Genomic DNA, 14709 nt, shown 5'->3' with positions numbered 1-14709 from the left:
TATTGGAAACGAGAGTTGCGTGAATTTGTGGAGATAAGTGAGTTTCAGCAATGCACTTCCCTATAGAGTCGTTTTACAATGTCATAAAACATGATAGGTGGAGGCTCAAGCAAATATTCACTACAATTTCTCGGATTGGATGTTAAAAAAAATTGACGAAATCCATCCAACTATACTTACTACCAGACAAGACTGATTCCTTTAAAAATAGATTTCATTCTATGGAGAGCGTTGATGAAGAAAGTTCCAAAAATGAATGTACGTACTAAAGGTGAGTGAAATCCGTTGATAATCTGTTAGCATCACGTACTAACATGACATGATAAGGTCTTCAACCAAAAATTCTGGACAAACATCCCAGATGTTCGGAGAACGTATATATGAAAGTTAAGGTACTAAATGATGTAATTTTAATATTTGAACGAGTTTCTTTAGTCCATGTGTTTAGGCATATATTATCTTGCAATAATTATTTGATAAATTGATATATGTAAATACCCGTGACTAAACTTGACATTAACATTTTGAAAACAACTAAAAGTATATAATAATAATATTAATAATAATATAAGTATTATTGTTGTGAAACAAGTCTGATAGGTAAAATAATATAAGAAATATATTTAGGTAATAATTACATAGTTGTGTCATACTATAAAATACAATGAGATATACATCAAATTTATTTTAGTAATTGATACCCATAACAATATTTATTATTTTTAAGTATCATAAAATAAAAGTAACCTTCGAAGTAATTTCCATGTAACTACATCCTCCGCGTTGGTAATCATACCTTTATTGCTCTTTATTATACCTCCAATACTCGGAATACCATCACTTCCCTTCTTTTGGTTCTACCTTCAACCATGGGGAACGTAAGCCAAAAAACACCAACAAAACATACCACCAACCCCACAGCAGCTTCAACTACAAGACTCATCATCATCATCCACATTCACCTGCGAGATCTGTATCGAGCCAGTAACACTTCCCAACACCAAATTCAACAACAATAACCTATGCACTCACCCCTTTTGCATCCAAGTCAATCTCCAAGACAACGTATCCGACATCAAATGCCCTGCACTCGACTGCCACTACTCTCTGGACCCGCTATCATGTCGCCCGAAAGTTACACACCAACTTTTTGATAAGTGGTGTGATGTGCTCTGTGACTCGGCTGTGCTCAGGCTTGACCGGGTTTACTGCCCGAATAGAGAGTGTTCGGCTTTGGTTATTAATGAGTGTGGTGGTGGAAGTAAGTTGAAGAGATGTGTGTGTCCCAATTGTAACCGTTGCAAGGTCCCATGGCATGCTGGTTATAAGTGTAAGGAGATTGGGGAAATTCGGGATCAAAACGATGTCGCTTTTGGTGTTTTGTCTGAGAGGAAGAAGTGGATGAGGTGTCCAAGGTGTAGACATTGTGTTGAGCTTGTTAAAGGTTGCTCCATGATTCGATGCAGGTAATAATATTAATATTATGTTTTTGGGATGTTAATCCAACTCATTATTATTATTATTAAATTCAAATGGAAACATCAGATTTCAAGTTATATATATGGTTTTATCGAACTAATTATAATTTTGCATTAAACTTAATTGGTGCAGATGTGGTGCCACATTTTGTTACGGATGCGGTAAAACAGTGTGCAAGTGTAAATATTCGACAACAATCGGACGGGGTTCCTATTTCTGCACGGTGATTACGGTTCTCTCAGTAATCCTTATACTTTGGCTCCTAAATAAGATTCTTGATACATCATCATACGATTGACGTTTAGCTCCATGATCGGGTTATATATAATTTGATTATCATAGTGTTACTGTCTATATATTCTTGTTAAAAAAGAATGCGAATTCTGGTTACGATAATTATATGCTAATTTGGATTAAAGTTATTTATATGACTTGTTCTTCAACTTTGGTTGACTAATTTTGACTTGGTTTATCATGTAAGTTAACACTTTGGATCTCATTTAATTCGATCGGGCTTAAGCTTAAATATGAAGCCCGATCGAAACATACATCATCATCAATGCATGAATAATATATTTAAATTGAAAATAAGATAAAGGCAGTAATAATAAAAATGGTATCGATCCTTGCTCATTAACACAGATCCGGTCTCTCTAGGTTTTTAAATTTATTCATTGAATACTGATGTTCAAATCTGGACAATGAAGTAGACTTTAGTAGTTTCCGTTAAAAAAAAGGATATGGTGGTGATCACATAAATATTGATATTCTTAGTTTGTTTACAATAGCATGATCATTTGGTGTCTGGTACAATCTTTGGCTATTAATGATATGAGATGATATATTTTTTGTGCTTTTTTATGTATTGACGGCTAGCGATTTGTTATTGATATCAACATAACAATTTGCCGTAACTTTCACAAATTTAACTATTAACTAAACTTAGACATTTGGATCTCAAATGACAAATCACGTGTACCATATATTACTACTACATATGATCCCAAACAAGAATCATTCACCAAAAGGTTCTTACCACCCATGATACTAATTCAACTTCATTCCTTCTGATATTAAAGCACATCTAAACATGGTGTTAAAACAAAAACCACTGGAATGATAGATTACTGATCATATACACTTTATCAAAGTAAAAGAATTTAGATTTTATATGATGTGTATGACAATAAGAGTAAGAGAGAAATAGAATACAAAACTACAATGATGATTTTAGGTAGTGGTCCTTTAATTATGGGACCACTTAATTGATAACGTTACGTTATCAATATCTTATTGTTCTTTTGGGGACCCGCTCTTGATAACGACCTGGAACATTTTCTCAGGACCACTTGATGTCATTATCTATGTAGATACAACTTGATTTTGAGTTGGTTTGATTTTCGGGCCCTAGTCAGTTGCTACGATGCTTTGGACTCGTATCAACTGGCTTGTTGTTGCTTGTTGATTTATTACTATGTGGCTTCAATTTTACCGCCCTGTCAAGTTGACCTTTCCTGCCTAGTGTTCGTACTAGTCCCCTTTTCTTATTTGACGTTTTTGATTTCTCGTTTAACGAGTCATTGCGTCTTGCCTTGACAATACGAGGATTTCAATAATTATAATCATTTACCAACATCCTAAAATATTATGCGTCATCCATTGTCTCTTTCATCTTCTTCGACTACTCTTTCATTCCTCATTTCCAGGTTTGCATCTTTTCTCTTTTTTTAAGTGTGACACCCCATAGATTAAGACGTTTTCCGTCCAATCACTAAACATGATTCTTAACGTTAATTCCCATTAGATCTTAATTTTGTTAAGTTTAATCAGATTGGGTTTAGCATGAGCCCTAAGATACACGCTACATGGTATCTAAGTAATTTATAATATTAGCCAAACTATCAGATGTCATCCGGCAAATATGGGCGTTGGTGATAATTTGTTTTAAACGACTTGAATGTATACAACAAACCTATAAGGTTTGATTTTACACTATATGAATATATTTTATAAAATATAAACAATGAAAACGAAATGATTCTTTGCATTTATTATTATTTTCACGAACCTATTTCGTAAAATATTACTGACATAGAATTAGACGAACAACGGAGACAAAAATAATAACATTATATGCAACAATAATGCATAAATTTATATTTATGTATTCGTACGAGACAAAAGTAACATTTCGTTAGAATATATTATATAATTACAAAAAAGTGTGTGTCGTAAGTAACTAATTACAGGGAACGAGCTAAATATATATGGTCATGCAGCGTCATACGTTAAAATCGCGAGTTTGTTTCTTAAACACCTCAATAATTGTGCTATCAAATACACTTAGTTAAATTATTTATGTACTCAAAGCCTCTCTTAGAACTAACTATTCTTGCGAAAAATCCCAACTTAAATTCCCATATAGAACATAAAAAAAATAAAAATAAATAAATAATAAATAAGAAAGAAAGAAAGAAAGAAAGAAACAAAAGCTGGTGTTGAAAACATGAAATAAACAAACTCACATCCATACTTGTTTACTTGAAGAAGCATGCAAGTTTTGTAAGTAATCAAGTGCTATCACCAACCCATGCTTTAGTCAAACAAATACTCCGTATCTTCAACACTCCATTTCCCTTCTTAGCACACACACGAGCACATTATGCCGAACGTTAAACCGACACTACCCGTGACCACCCTATCACCTTCTCAAATACAACCGTCATATTTTTATTATTTGACTATCATTAATTTATTTTATGTACATAAACACAACTCCTACATAACATTGATATTACGTACCATATTTCATTAATAAAAATCATTTTCCCTATCAGTGCAATATATATACTACTTATAACACTCAACACATATATAGCACATACATTGGTATTGTATAGTTAATGATCATAACGATATATATAGTTATAATTTGCTTCATTCATCATCATATTCTTGTAACATTAATAAAACACAATAACAATCAACCACATCCATCATACATCATCAGCTCCCACCACACTTCTTTACCTGTTTGACCACTCCATCCACATGCTCATGCAAGTAGAGTTTTTTACCACAACGGGTGAAGAGGAAAAAGTATTTACCTATATAGGTTATTTTAAAAATATTTACCAAAATAAAGATTTTTTGGTTTCTCTCTCCTTTTTATTTAATTCTTTGTGGCTCATAGTCTTAGTTCTTCGATCACAAAACCCAGGTTCAATATTCATACAACTTCAACCTTTTTATTGATTTCATGTTTTTTTTATATATACATGATTTGATTTAGTTTTTTCATAAATTTTCTCATACCACAGGTCCATTCTTCCACTTGTCCGAATGTTTGAATTTGTTTAATAGAACAATAGCATGTATGTGGGTTTGATTATTTTATTTTGTATATTTTTCTATTTGTTTTTGTTCACTGTGATGTTGCTTCTTTTTATTTGTTATTATAATATTTACTTTGATTCTTGTATTTTGTCTTTAATATTTTAAGATTTGTATTCTTTAATTTTTGATTCTTGTAATAATTATATGTAGAGACACAATGCTAAATTACAGGTTGTGAATACATTCTTTGAACACCATGCAATATGTTCATAATTGTTACTCAATTATAGATTGTTGTGCTATCTGGTCATTCGAGTTTTTCTCGATTATTCATGACGCTTATTGGTTACACTCATCATCTATTAGATTACTTCCATATTCAGATCTAAAAATGAGATAAAAAAGGGTTTCCCTCGCTCAATAAGGCTACGAAATGGAATGGACAATAAAGAAGAAAAAATGGTAACCTTCGTGGAATTTGTGGAGAACGTGATCATAATTGGTCAACATGTCCCCCAATCCTAAAAGAATGGATGTCTAAGCGAGTGAAGTTGTTTTGACATTTTTATTTTAGTTTGTACATAATATTATGACCGCTAGTAAGTCGACTTTATTTGGCATTCTTATATTTGTTTGTCTGTGATATTAAGACTATTTAGTTTGAACCTTTGTCTAGATTTTTTTTATCTCATTTAAGAGTTTATTTAGATGATTTTTTAAGTTGTAGCTAACATGTTCAATTGAAGAAAGAATAAAAAAATTTGCAATAAGTTAGTTAAAAAAACAAAAACAAAAGCTAAAAATTAGTTGCTCGGAAGCATTAAAAATAAAAAATACATACAACTTGATGTTAGATGAGAGTCATGTAAAAAAAATCGATGTTACTTGCTTAAAATCGTTTTGGTTTTTTGAACCTTTGGTTTTTTATTTTATTTGTTAAAAGAATTAAATAAAAAAGAGAGAGAAACCAAAAAATCCCTATTTTGGTAAATATTTTCAAAATAACCTATATTAGTAAATATTTTTTCCCCTCCACCTATTTTGGTAAAAAACTCCATACAAGTACACCCACTCTCATTTTGCCTTTCCCCTTCTAGCCGGCTCCACTTCCCAACCCAACCATACATTCTTTTGAGTGTTTCCCTTGTATCACACTCAACACTTGCATCCCATACTAGATAAAGTTCAAATCTCACTTGTGTTATATTTGGGTTTATAGGCAAGGAAGGATTTGAGCTAGGTCTTGTGCAAAGGTTGTCAGTTCGAACCTTGAGCCCGCCCGGGTTTTCGTCCCACCGTGTGTTACGCTAGAGAGTTCTGCCATTGTGGTGGCACAACGATTGTCAAATGGCAGTCGACGATATGGTTTCCTGGGAGAACGCCCAAGCCAAACTCTGAAGTCAGTGTGGGCCCGGTTATAAAAACATAGTCTGGTCATAGTGGGCCATCGGGGCTCTTAAAATTTGAAGAGTGCGGTAGCCTAAATACAAGAAAGTCATCTTTCTAAAAAATAAAAAAAAGTTCATACGCTTATGGTATACATGTGTCACGCATCCGTGCTTCCACCTTGGTGGATGACAAAGAAAGATGTGTTTGAAAGGTTTTCGACCAAGAATGATGAGGAAGTTAATGATAACATGGAGCTTTATAAGATACCTTGGAAATTGATACCCGTGGTTTCGGACCCTAATAAATTGATTTGCCATTTTACTTGTTAATTTGTTTTGTATGTCAATGTTCTTAAAAAAGGTTAATTCTCATATTTCATTCAATAATTTTTTCCAAAAACTTTGCCCCTCACCAGACACAAACGCTGGGTTAACACCATGACATATAACACGGTATCTCAGCTTGTCATTCATTCTAATCACTAATTGTCTTCTGGTCTCAAGTGCGTGTCTTTTCACTAAATGTTTAATTTTTTCTTTGTCACTAAATAATTGACCAACTTCAAATGGAACATTTACAACATCCTTTACTGCCTTTTTTTTCTTCCTTAATTTTTTCAAAGCTCTTTTGAGAAGAGGGGCATTTTCATCATCTGGACTATCAAAGTCATCAAGATCAACTTCTATATCTTCTTGTTGTTGGTTGTCATCTTCACCATCTTCACTTTGATCAGTATCTTCATCAACCACATACCTATAATTTTGCATATCAACTTCCACATCCACAACCTCATTATGTTCATCCACTATGTAATCTGAATCTTGAGAATCATTAGAGGAATCACCACCACTATCTTGAACATCTTTAGAATCCTCAGAAGAATCACCATAACTGGTTTGAACATGCACCTTATTACCATCACCAACCTAAACATCTTCGTGTACTTGACTTTCGTTTACCCACTCAAATGCAATTTGTCTTCTAGAACTATTTAGATGAATCGACATTAACCTCCTCAATTACAACATTGTTACCCCCATTCGGTGACTCAAAATATGTGTTCAATCTTGTAACCCAATGCTCAATATATACATCAATAACCTTTACCCTCTCCACATAATGTAACATTCTTATCACATCTTGATCCGTTCCTAGAGCTCTAAGACCACTATCCAACTCTGTCCCGGGAATCCTATAATGATAGTACACTACCTCATCGGCCGGATAACCTAACATCTTAAACATTGCATTAAACTCCATGACTGAAAACGCATCAGCATCTATCATGTCCACAAAGTTCGTCTTACCACGTACATAACTTCTAACCGGATTTTTCACAAACACACCTCCATGGAATACTTGTATGGAAAATAGTGTAGCCTCTTGCCCTAAGATCATTAAAAAAGCAAAATTTAGGTAAATGTTTCAAATGTTGGTTAGAAATAAAAAATAACAAACCCTAAACAGTTACCAAAGTTTTTTAATTGGTTAGAAGAATTACCATAAACCTCATCAGGATCAAACCTATCATCTGGACCACGTACGAACCAAGGAGAGATCTCTTTCATCTGTTGTCACTGTATATCAAAGGATTTTCATGATTCAAATTGAAGAATTTGGGGAAGAGTGAGTATGGAGGAGAGGAGAGTTAGGGCTAATTTGTTTAAACGTTGTATTTTTTTTATGGGCTAGGATTATTTTTTTAATTGAGCTTATATGAATTTTGTGCAGTGGTTGGTTTTTTTCAATTGAAATTGACGAAAATAACCTTGGCGAATTTGGGGTTTAACAGGTTTTTTTTAACTCCGTTTGGAAGTTGTATACAAATCGATAGAATTAAAATTTATTTGTATTCAAATGGTTAAAGGTTTCGAAATTGTATACAAATAGATGGAATGACCAAACCTCAGGTATTCAAACAGAATTTTTTTCCAAAATTAACTAATACGTTAAACCTAACTTAATTGTGATTGTCCCACCTGAATCAAATAAGATAACCTTTCACAAATATGTTATCAGTTAAGATTCTTGACTGGTTTTGACCTTATAATAGAATATTGTTTATCAACCCACATAAAAAATAGACCATTTTTTGACTTGTTAACTATCATGGCAGATAGGTTTGCTGCTAGGATGCTGTTATTACAAAGCTTTGGTTTTATAGAGCGCTAATTACTAAGAATATGTGATATTTTACCTTTGAAGTCAACCGCTAAAGGATATGTGATGGCAAGTATGTCTGTTAGCATCATGCCTTCTCTAGTGAGATGATATTTCTTGCCATCAGGTGATCAGAACTGGTTATTCTGTAGAAAATTGGAACTGATAGTAATTTTTATTTGCTCATACATTTTAGCCAACGTAATATATTTATTAACCTGCCACCCTTTATCTCGATTTTTGTTAGTCTTTTGCCTGTTTTGGTTGCTATTTTGTGTACGCTTCCCAACAAAAACGGATGAATTTGGGTTATGCTTTCTCTTAAGAGATCGATTCAGCTTAATCTTTTTTCTCTAACGGGTCGAACGTTTTAAAAACAAATGTGAAACCAAGAATCAAAATAAGTGGCGAAAAGACCAACCTTTTAACGGATGATGATCATACTGAAACAAAAAAAAAAAAAAAAAAAAAGCAAACGAAGAGCTGCACATGAAGCAAACAAACCAATATGCATTAGGCATAGACAAATAAAACAGCATAACAAAAAACAAACCTTACGAAACCAACATAAAAAAGGAAGTACAAATAACAAATCTCTTGAGCAAAAACCTTATGAATCCCATTTTCGAAGAAAAAAGCAGCCAAGTAGCCAACCAAAACCTGCATCCAAACATGAACACAATAAGGCATAGACTGTAGCTCGAGAAAAAGGTAAAAACGATTGCAATGGAAAACAATAATATCTGGCACTAAGTCTATAACCACTGGATTCTTCAAACCTCTAATCAACAATAACATACGGAATCAATTAACTTAATGAAAAACTAATTCATTCGATTTCTGAAATCTGGACAAACAAACAAACCTTTGATCTAATCGGATGACGGCGTTGACGATTTTGTGAGGGGTCGATTTAGGGGTTGGGTAGGAATGTAGGATCAATTTTAGGGATCTATGTAGGTTCCTGTATGGCTGAAGCAAGAGGAGGCTGATTGTGGCGCTGAAAATTTCGCGTGGGTAGATTTAGGATTAAGGTATTCAGAGGTGTGGTGGGAATATGAAGATCTGTTGCGTTGTATTACACGTATAGAAGAGAAGTGCAGATGCTGGCACGTATAAGAACTTATACGTGGAATGGAAGTATGCATAAAAGCAGGAATACAACTATAATAACAACGTACAACAATTGATGCAAACCTTACAACTATGTAAGCAGAAAGTCCCTTGAAATTGTATACTAATTGATTTATGACAACGTAGAACTTTGGTTTTAGTATAAACTATACAAACGATAATTGGACGAAAATGGTATTTGTGGTAAAAGTGTAAAACTAGCAGGTTTACATGCACGTTTGTGTCCAAGTCGACAGGTTAATATATAATATAAGTGAAGTGCATATATAATATATGGAAAGGGGTTAATATCCATTTTAATTATTAACGTTTATTATATTATTTAATTACTTACTTTTAAAATGAGATGTCTTATAAATGTGTGACATTTTATTAAATATATTAACCGACCGACTTGCACGCAGGCGCAGCAACGCGCGTGTAAACCTGCTAGTTACTATTACAATTACAAGTGAAGTCAAAAGTTGACAAATTCTTTTTGAGCACTATCTCGACTCTTCTACAAAAGCGAGCATCCAAAATTCTTCCATACCACCAAAAAAAAAAAAAAACCAGTCATGGCTAAATCACCAGAACTTTCAATCCGTCCATTCGTGGTCACCGACGCCGACGACTTCTTTTCATGGGCCTGCGACGACAACGTTACCCGATATCTTCGATGGAACAGCGTTAATAATAAAGCAGAAGCACTCAAATACCTCAAGGAAGTTGCCATACCACATCCCTGGCGACGATCCATCTGTTGGGCCGACAAATCTATCGGATACATCTCCTTGAGGCCGGAGTCAGGATCCGATCATCATCATCGGGCTCATATTTCGTATGCAATAAGTAGCAAATTCTGGGGACGTGGGATAATGACGGCGGTGGTGAAGATGGTGATTCCTATGGTGTTTCGGGAGTTTCCGCATGTGGTGAGGATTGAAGGTCTTGTTGAGGATGAAAATAAAGCATCACAGAAGGTTTTGGAGAAAGTAGGGTTTAACAAGGAAGGTTACTTGAGGAAATATGGATTTAATAAAGGCAAAGTTGTAGATATGATTATGTATAGTTTTTTATCAAGTGATGTATTGAAATAAATATATGTTTTTATGTGAAAGTGGATTTTCTCTTATTATTGGAGTTTGAGTTTAATGGATGTTGGAGATATTAAATTTATCAAACACTGTAATCTTATTTGAGATATTCGTTAGCTTTTCTTTTGTTTACGTTTTATTTTCAAATAAAATAAATTACAGGTTGCCCTCTACACATAAAACATAACATAACGTGTGGGTCGTAAGGTTTAAACATGCATAAAACATAGCACACTACAATAAGTGTACCGCCACATCACCTTATTTTTTTGCTGTTTGATTTAGTGTGAAATCTATAAATTAAAAAATCTATTTCTATTTTAAATAACAAAAACAGATAAAAACAAAACAAAACAAAACAAAAAATCTGGCCACTCATAGGTTCAAACTCGGGTGTTGCATATTCCAAAGCCACAACAATATCATTAGACCAACTTCAATTGATGTAACTTGCCTTTAAGTTTGGCTTTATTATAGTATAATGATTCCAAAAATATTAATTGTTTAATTTGGACGTGTGTAAAATTTCTTTTAGCCTTTTTCTAGTGATCGTGTTATCCTCGAAAATCACTTCACATTAACACACGTGTTATTTTGTCGTTGATGTCAATTTGGATTTTTTTCCGCTTGATAATATTGTCGAGTTTGTGGTTTGTTAATTATCATTAAACTGCTTTTTATTTTGTTTGTAATAGATATTGTATAGTTGGCATGTATATCGGTTAAATATAGATAATATTGTTAGTTGATTTCATCCTTAATTAAATGGGACTAGGTTTATAACCCCGCGTTGCACGGGTTTGCATATTTCCAATGGCGCATACATGGCACCATTTTCAAGTTTCAAACCAGGACAATAAAGTAATACCACCATTGGAGTGGTACTTTCAAACACAAGTAGTCTGTGTTTATGAAACTCTTCAAAGTGGGTCTAGCTTAATTCAAATCAATATTAAATAATATAAAAGGCTTGAATGTTTCTCATTCTTTAATAAATTATAGTATTAATCAATATTAAATTAAGTATAGGTGGGTGTATGCATATTTCTATTGGTGAACAAAAAATCACTATTGGCAAGAATGGTTCATGGCTAATTGTTTGTTTGTTTTTTTATAATTTTATGAGTTTATAGAATTTAATAATCTAATATACATACAAAATATAGAATAATTAATTTCAAAAGATATGACTTGATATAGGTTAAATAAATGAAAAAAAGGTTATGAGGTGGCGGTTTAAAACAAGAACCACCGGAGGATAATTAATTTCAAAGTTTTTGTATGTTAGTTTGAAATATGATGTGGCATGTTGAGTTGGCAGTTTGAAACAATGACCAGTGTGTTGCATTGTGGATGCTCTAATACAGTTGTAGAGGCAAATAATCAATCCAGGTGTGTATCAAAGTTCTGATAGTAGAAGGTAACAATGAACTACGATATTGATCTAAAATTCTTTCACCAAAACAAAAATACATCTAATTAAATCGATAACACAAAGAATATTATGTCGATATGGCTAGTAACTACATCTGAAAATATATGTTGTCGAGTATTTCATTAGTCAATCATACAAACATGTTATCTTAGTTGCTAATTTAGGCTATTAATTGTCGTTTTTGATATCGCTAAAAGACAGCAAGACTACATATAAATCCACTTATCTCAAAAATGAACAACGGGTCGTACTTACCACCTTTCAGATGAAAAGGAAAAAAATATATACAACCAAACTACATTAAAACTCGAAATGTAGCTTAGATCTATGTTAAGCTTGCAACATATGTTGGCGTTCCAAACAACGATGTGCCATCATCGCCTAGACAAATAATTCAAGCGTATACAACCATAAGGAAATGCAGCTCATATGTCCGACAACAGTTGAAGTCGGAGAGGGTGCGGTTGTTCGTGGTGGGCAGTGGTGGATTAGAACCCAAGCACTATCGCGTCGGGTATGGATGACCGAATTGTAACAACTGTGATCTAGAACGTAAACTAACTGATTTTCTAAAGCCCAATATGTTCCTCGTATTCTTCCTTGTCGGCATTGATCTGACCTGCGACAAATCAAAATTCAATCTCTTAACATAAAACAAAAAAATGGATGAGTTTGAACGTATGACATGAAATAAACTTTACTAATGAAATTAAATTCGTAAATCATTGATTTGTTCAAGGCATTTGAGAAAATGAAGCACTAATCAAAAGAGATACCATGTATGCTTATTGTGTGGCTTTGCAAAAAGAGATGATGCTTTGCTTGTCTATTATCAAAAATATACTATGCTTGCTTGTGGCTTTCCAATAACTGCCTCTTGTATCTCTTATCATATGCACGATGTTTACAGGTAACACTCTATAGATACATATTTGGTTTCAAGACATCGCAGCACCACAGAACCTGCAAAATACCGATACGCCACCACCACACAACCGGTCACCGAACCCCGCCTTCAGCACACCACCTAAGGTTTCTAGATGGTGATGATGACTGTGGTGGTTCATGTCGGTGAACACTTTGGCGGTAACGGCGGCGGTTGGGTGGAACCGTGGTGGCAACGGCGGTGGTTGTTCAACACCGTAGCACCCATGATTATAAGATGGTGGGAGTGGTTTCGCCGCCGCTGTGATGTTTTTAGAGAGAGAGAAAATAATTTAGAAATTATGAAGATGATGAGATGAATGGCGTGTGATTTTATCAAAGCTATAACCAGAATGATTCATGTGGTGATGGAAGGCAGCAAGGTCTCCAACAATGAGCACGTGGAAACCATTATTGCAAGGTGGAGGTTAAAGATACAGTACAATATCTTAAGCATATTGTATATGCAGGTAAAGCTCATAAAACCAATAAAGCATGATGTATATGTGAGAGATGCGTTAACCTGTTGCAAATTAATATATACTAATATTCAAAACCCGCGCGTTGCGGCGGAGTTGTTAAACTATATAAAAAACAGATATGAAAACATTAAACCATGAATACGTGTTTTGTGCGTTAACTTGCGCGTTGAGGCACGTTAAAATGTGAAATAAAAGAAAACTTTAGACTGATTTAAAATTTTTATACATAAAAAATAACAAAAGTTGTAGCACACATCATTATTAGAACAACCTAAAGGATATGATATATTCAAAATAAAAAAAAAAGATTATACGAGTCTCAACAAAAATTGAACTTGTTAAAAAAAACTATTATGTAATACGGAGTAGTATTTAATGGACACACCTTACTTTTTTTTACTTTGATTGATGATGTCTACATGGGCTTCGTATGAGCCCACTACTATAATCTAAATGAATAGTTGGGTAATGGCGTAATGCTACTAAGATAGTAGATCAAATATTGTGAACCTCTAAAAATTACAACACCCTAAAGAAAATATTACAAAACGGATAGCATTTAGTATATCACTCTTAACATATGGAGCAAACCAAACGATAGTTGTCAACAATAACATCCAAAATCATTGAATGACCGAGTATCCAAACACCTTTCATTAACCATTTATGAAAAATCAAGATGTGATGATTCACACACCGTGAATGAAGTACACTTCAACTGAAACCTGTGAACACTCGATAACAAAAACCACAATTCAATCTAAATATCACATATTTCGTTCATGATTGGTGTTCTCGCTGCATAAGATAGCATGTTCCGTTTGCCATGTGGGATGTTCGATCCTTCAGATTATATCCTTTTTTGTGAAGGAATGAATTCCATTCTACTTTTTTTTAATTGTATAATGATACATGTAGATCAAACAAAACTCCAAAAACAACCATATTAACCTATAATTCAAAGTCCAAGCCCAGAATCATCATATATCTCATACAGTTTCAACCCATTAACCATATTAACCTATAAAAATACCCAAATTCACAACCTATTTATTACAATAGGTAATATGTAGATGCATTAGAACATCGATTTGCTATCATAAATCTTAGTTGCAACAAAAGTTTTGCATTAACCAAGATTTATGGTCTCTGTTGTGCAGTATGAATTGAAGAAGAATAGTTATTCGAATTTGCGTTAGGAAAACAAATTAAACAATAACCAAATAAACAAAACAAAAAATATACTAATAATAAAAGAGCATACATTTAAGTAAAAGAAATTATAGAGGTACCT

At 33.5% G+C, this 14709-nt stretch overlaps 2 protein-coding genes across 2 annotated transcripts; both read left to right on the top strand.

The window, feature by feature from the left end:
* The first annotated feature begins 221 nt into the window (after window positions 1-221).
* LOC143573158 (E3 ubiquitin-protein ligase RSL1-like) lies at window positions 222-1512 on the top strand. Its single transcript, XM_077058116.1, has 2 exons — window positions 222-258; window positions 884-1512. The coding sequence occupies exons 1-2, from the start codon at window positions 222-224 to the stop codon at window positions 1468-1470; spliced, it is 624 nt and encodes a 207-aa protein (XP_076914231.1). The 3' UTR covers window positions 1471-1512.
* Window positions 1513-9961: 8449 nt separating this feature from the next.
* On the top strand, window positions 9962-10742 carry LOC143573143 (uncharacterized). The gene has a single exon (XM_077058103.1). It carries the CDS (start codon window positions 10056-10058, stop codon window positions 10575-10577), a length of 522 nt encoding a protein of 173 aa, XP_076914218.1. The 5' UTR covers window positions 9962-10055; the 3' UTR covers window positions 10578-10742.
* The last annotated feature ends 3967 nt before the right edge of the window (window positions 10743-14709 follow it).

This window comes from Bidens hawaiensis, unplaced genomic scaffold, assembly GCF_021521415.1.
Source record: "Bidens hawaiensis isolate Kalapana, Puna unplaced genomic scaffold, B.hawaiensis_p1.1 tig00026215_1, whole genome shotgun sequence".
NCBI lineage: Eukaryota > Viridiplantae > Streptophyta > Magnoliopsida > Asterales > Asteraceae > Bidens > Bidens hawaiensis.
Note: the sequence above shows the minus strand (reverse complement) of the source record. Positions and strands in the feature narration are given on the sequence as shown.

Excerpts from the sequence above, each read along its gene's own strand:
- LOC143573143 (XM_077058103.1), top strand. The coding sequence starts at position 10,056 with ATGGCTAAATCACCAGAACTTTCAATCCGTCCATTCGTGGTCACCGAC.
- LOC143573158 (XM_077058116.1), top strand. The coding sequence starts at position 222 with ATGGAGAGCGTTGATGAAGAAAGTTCCAAAAATGAAT. Across the intron at positions 259-883 it reads AGAAAGTTCCAAAAATGAAT|CCAAAAAACACCAACAAAAC; the intron begins GTACGTACTAAA and ends GGGGAACGTAAG.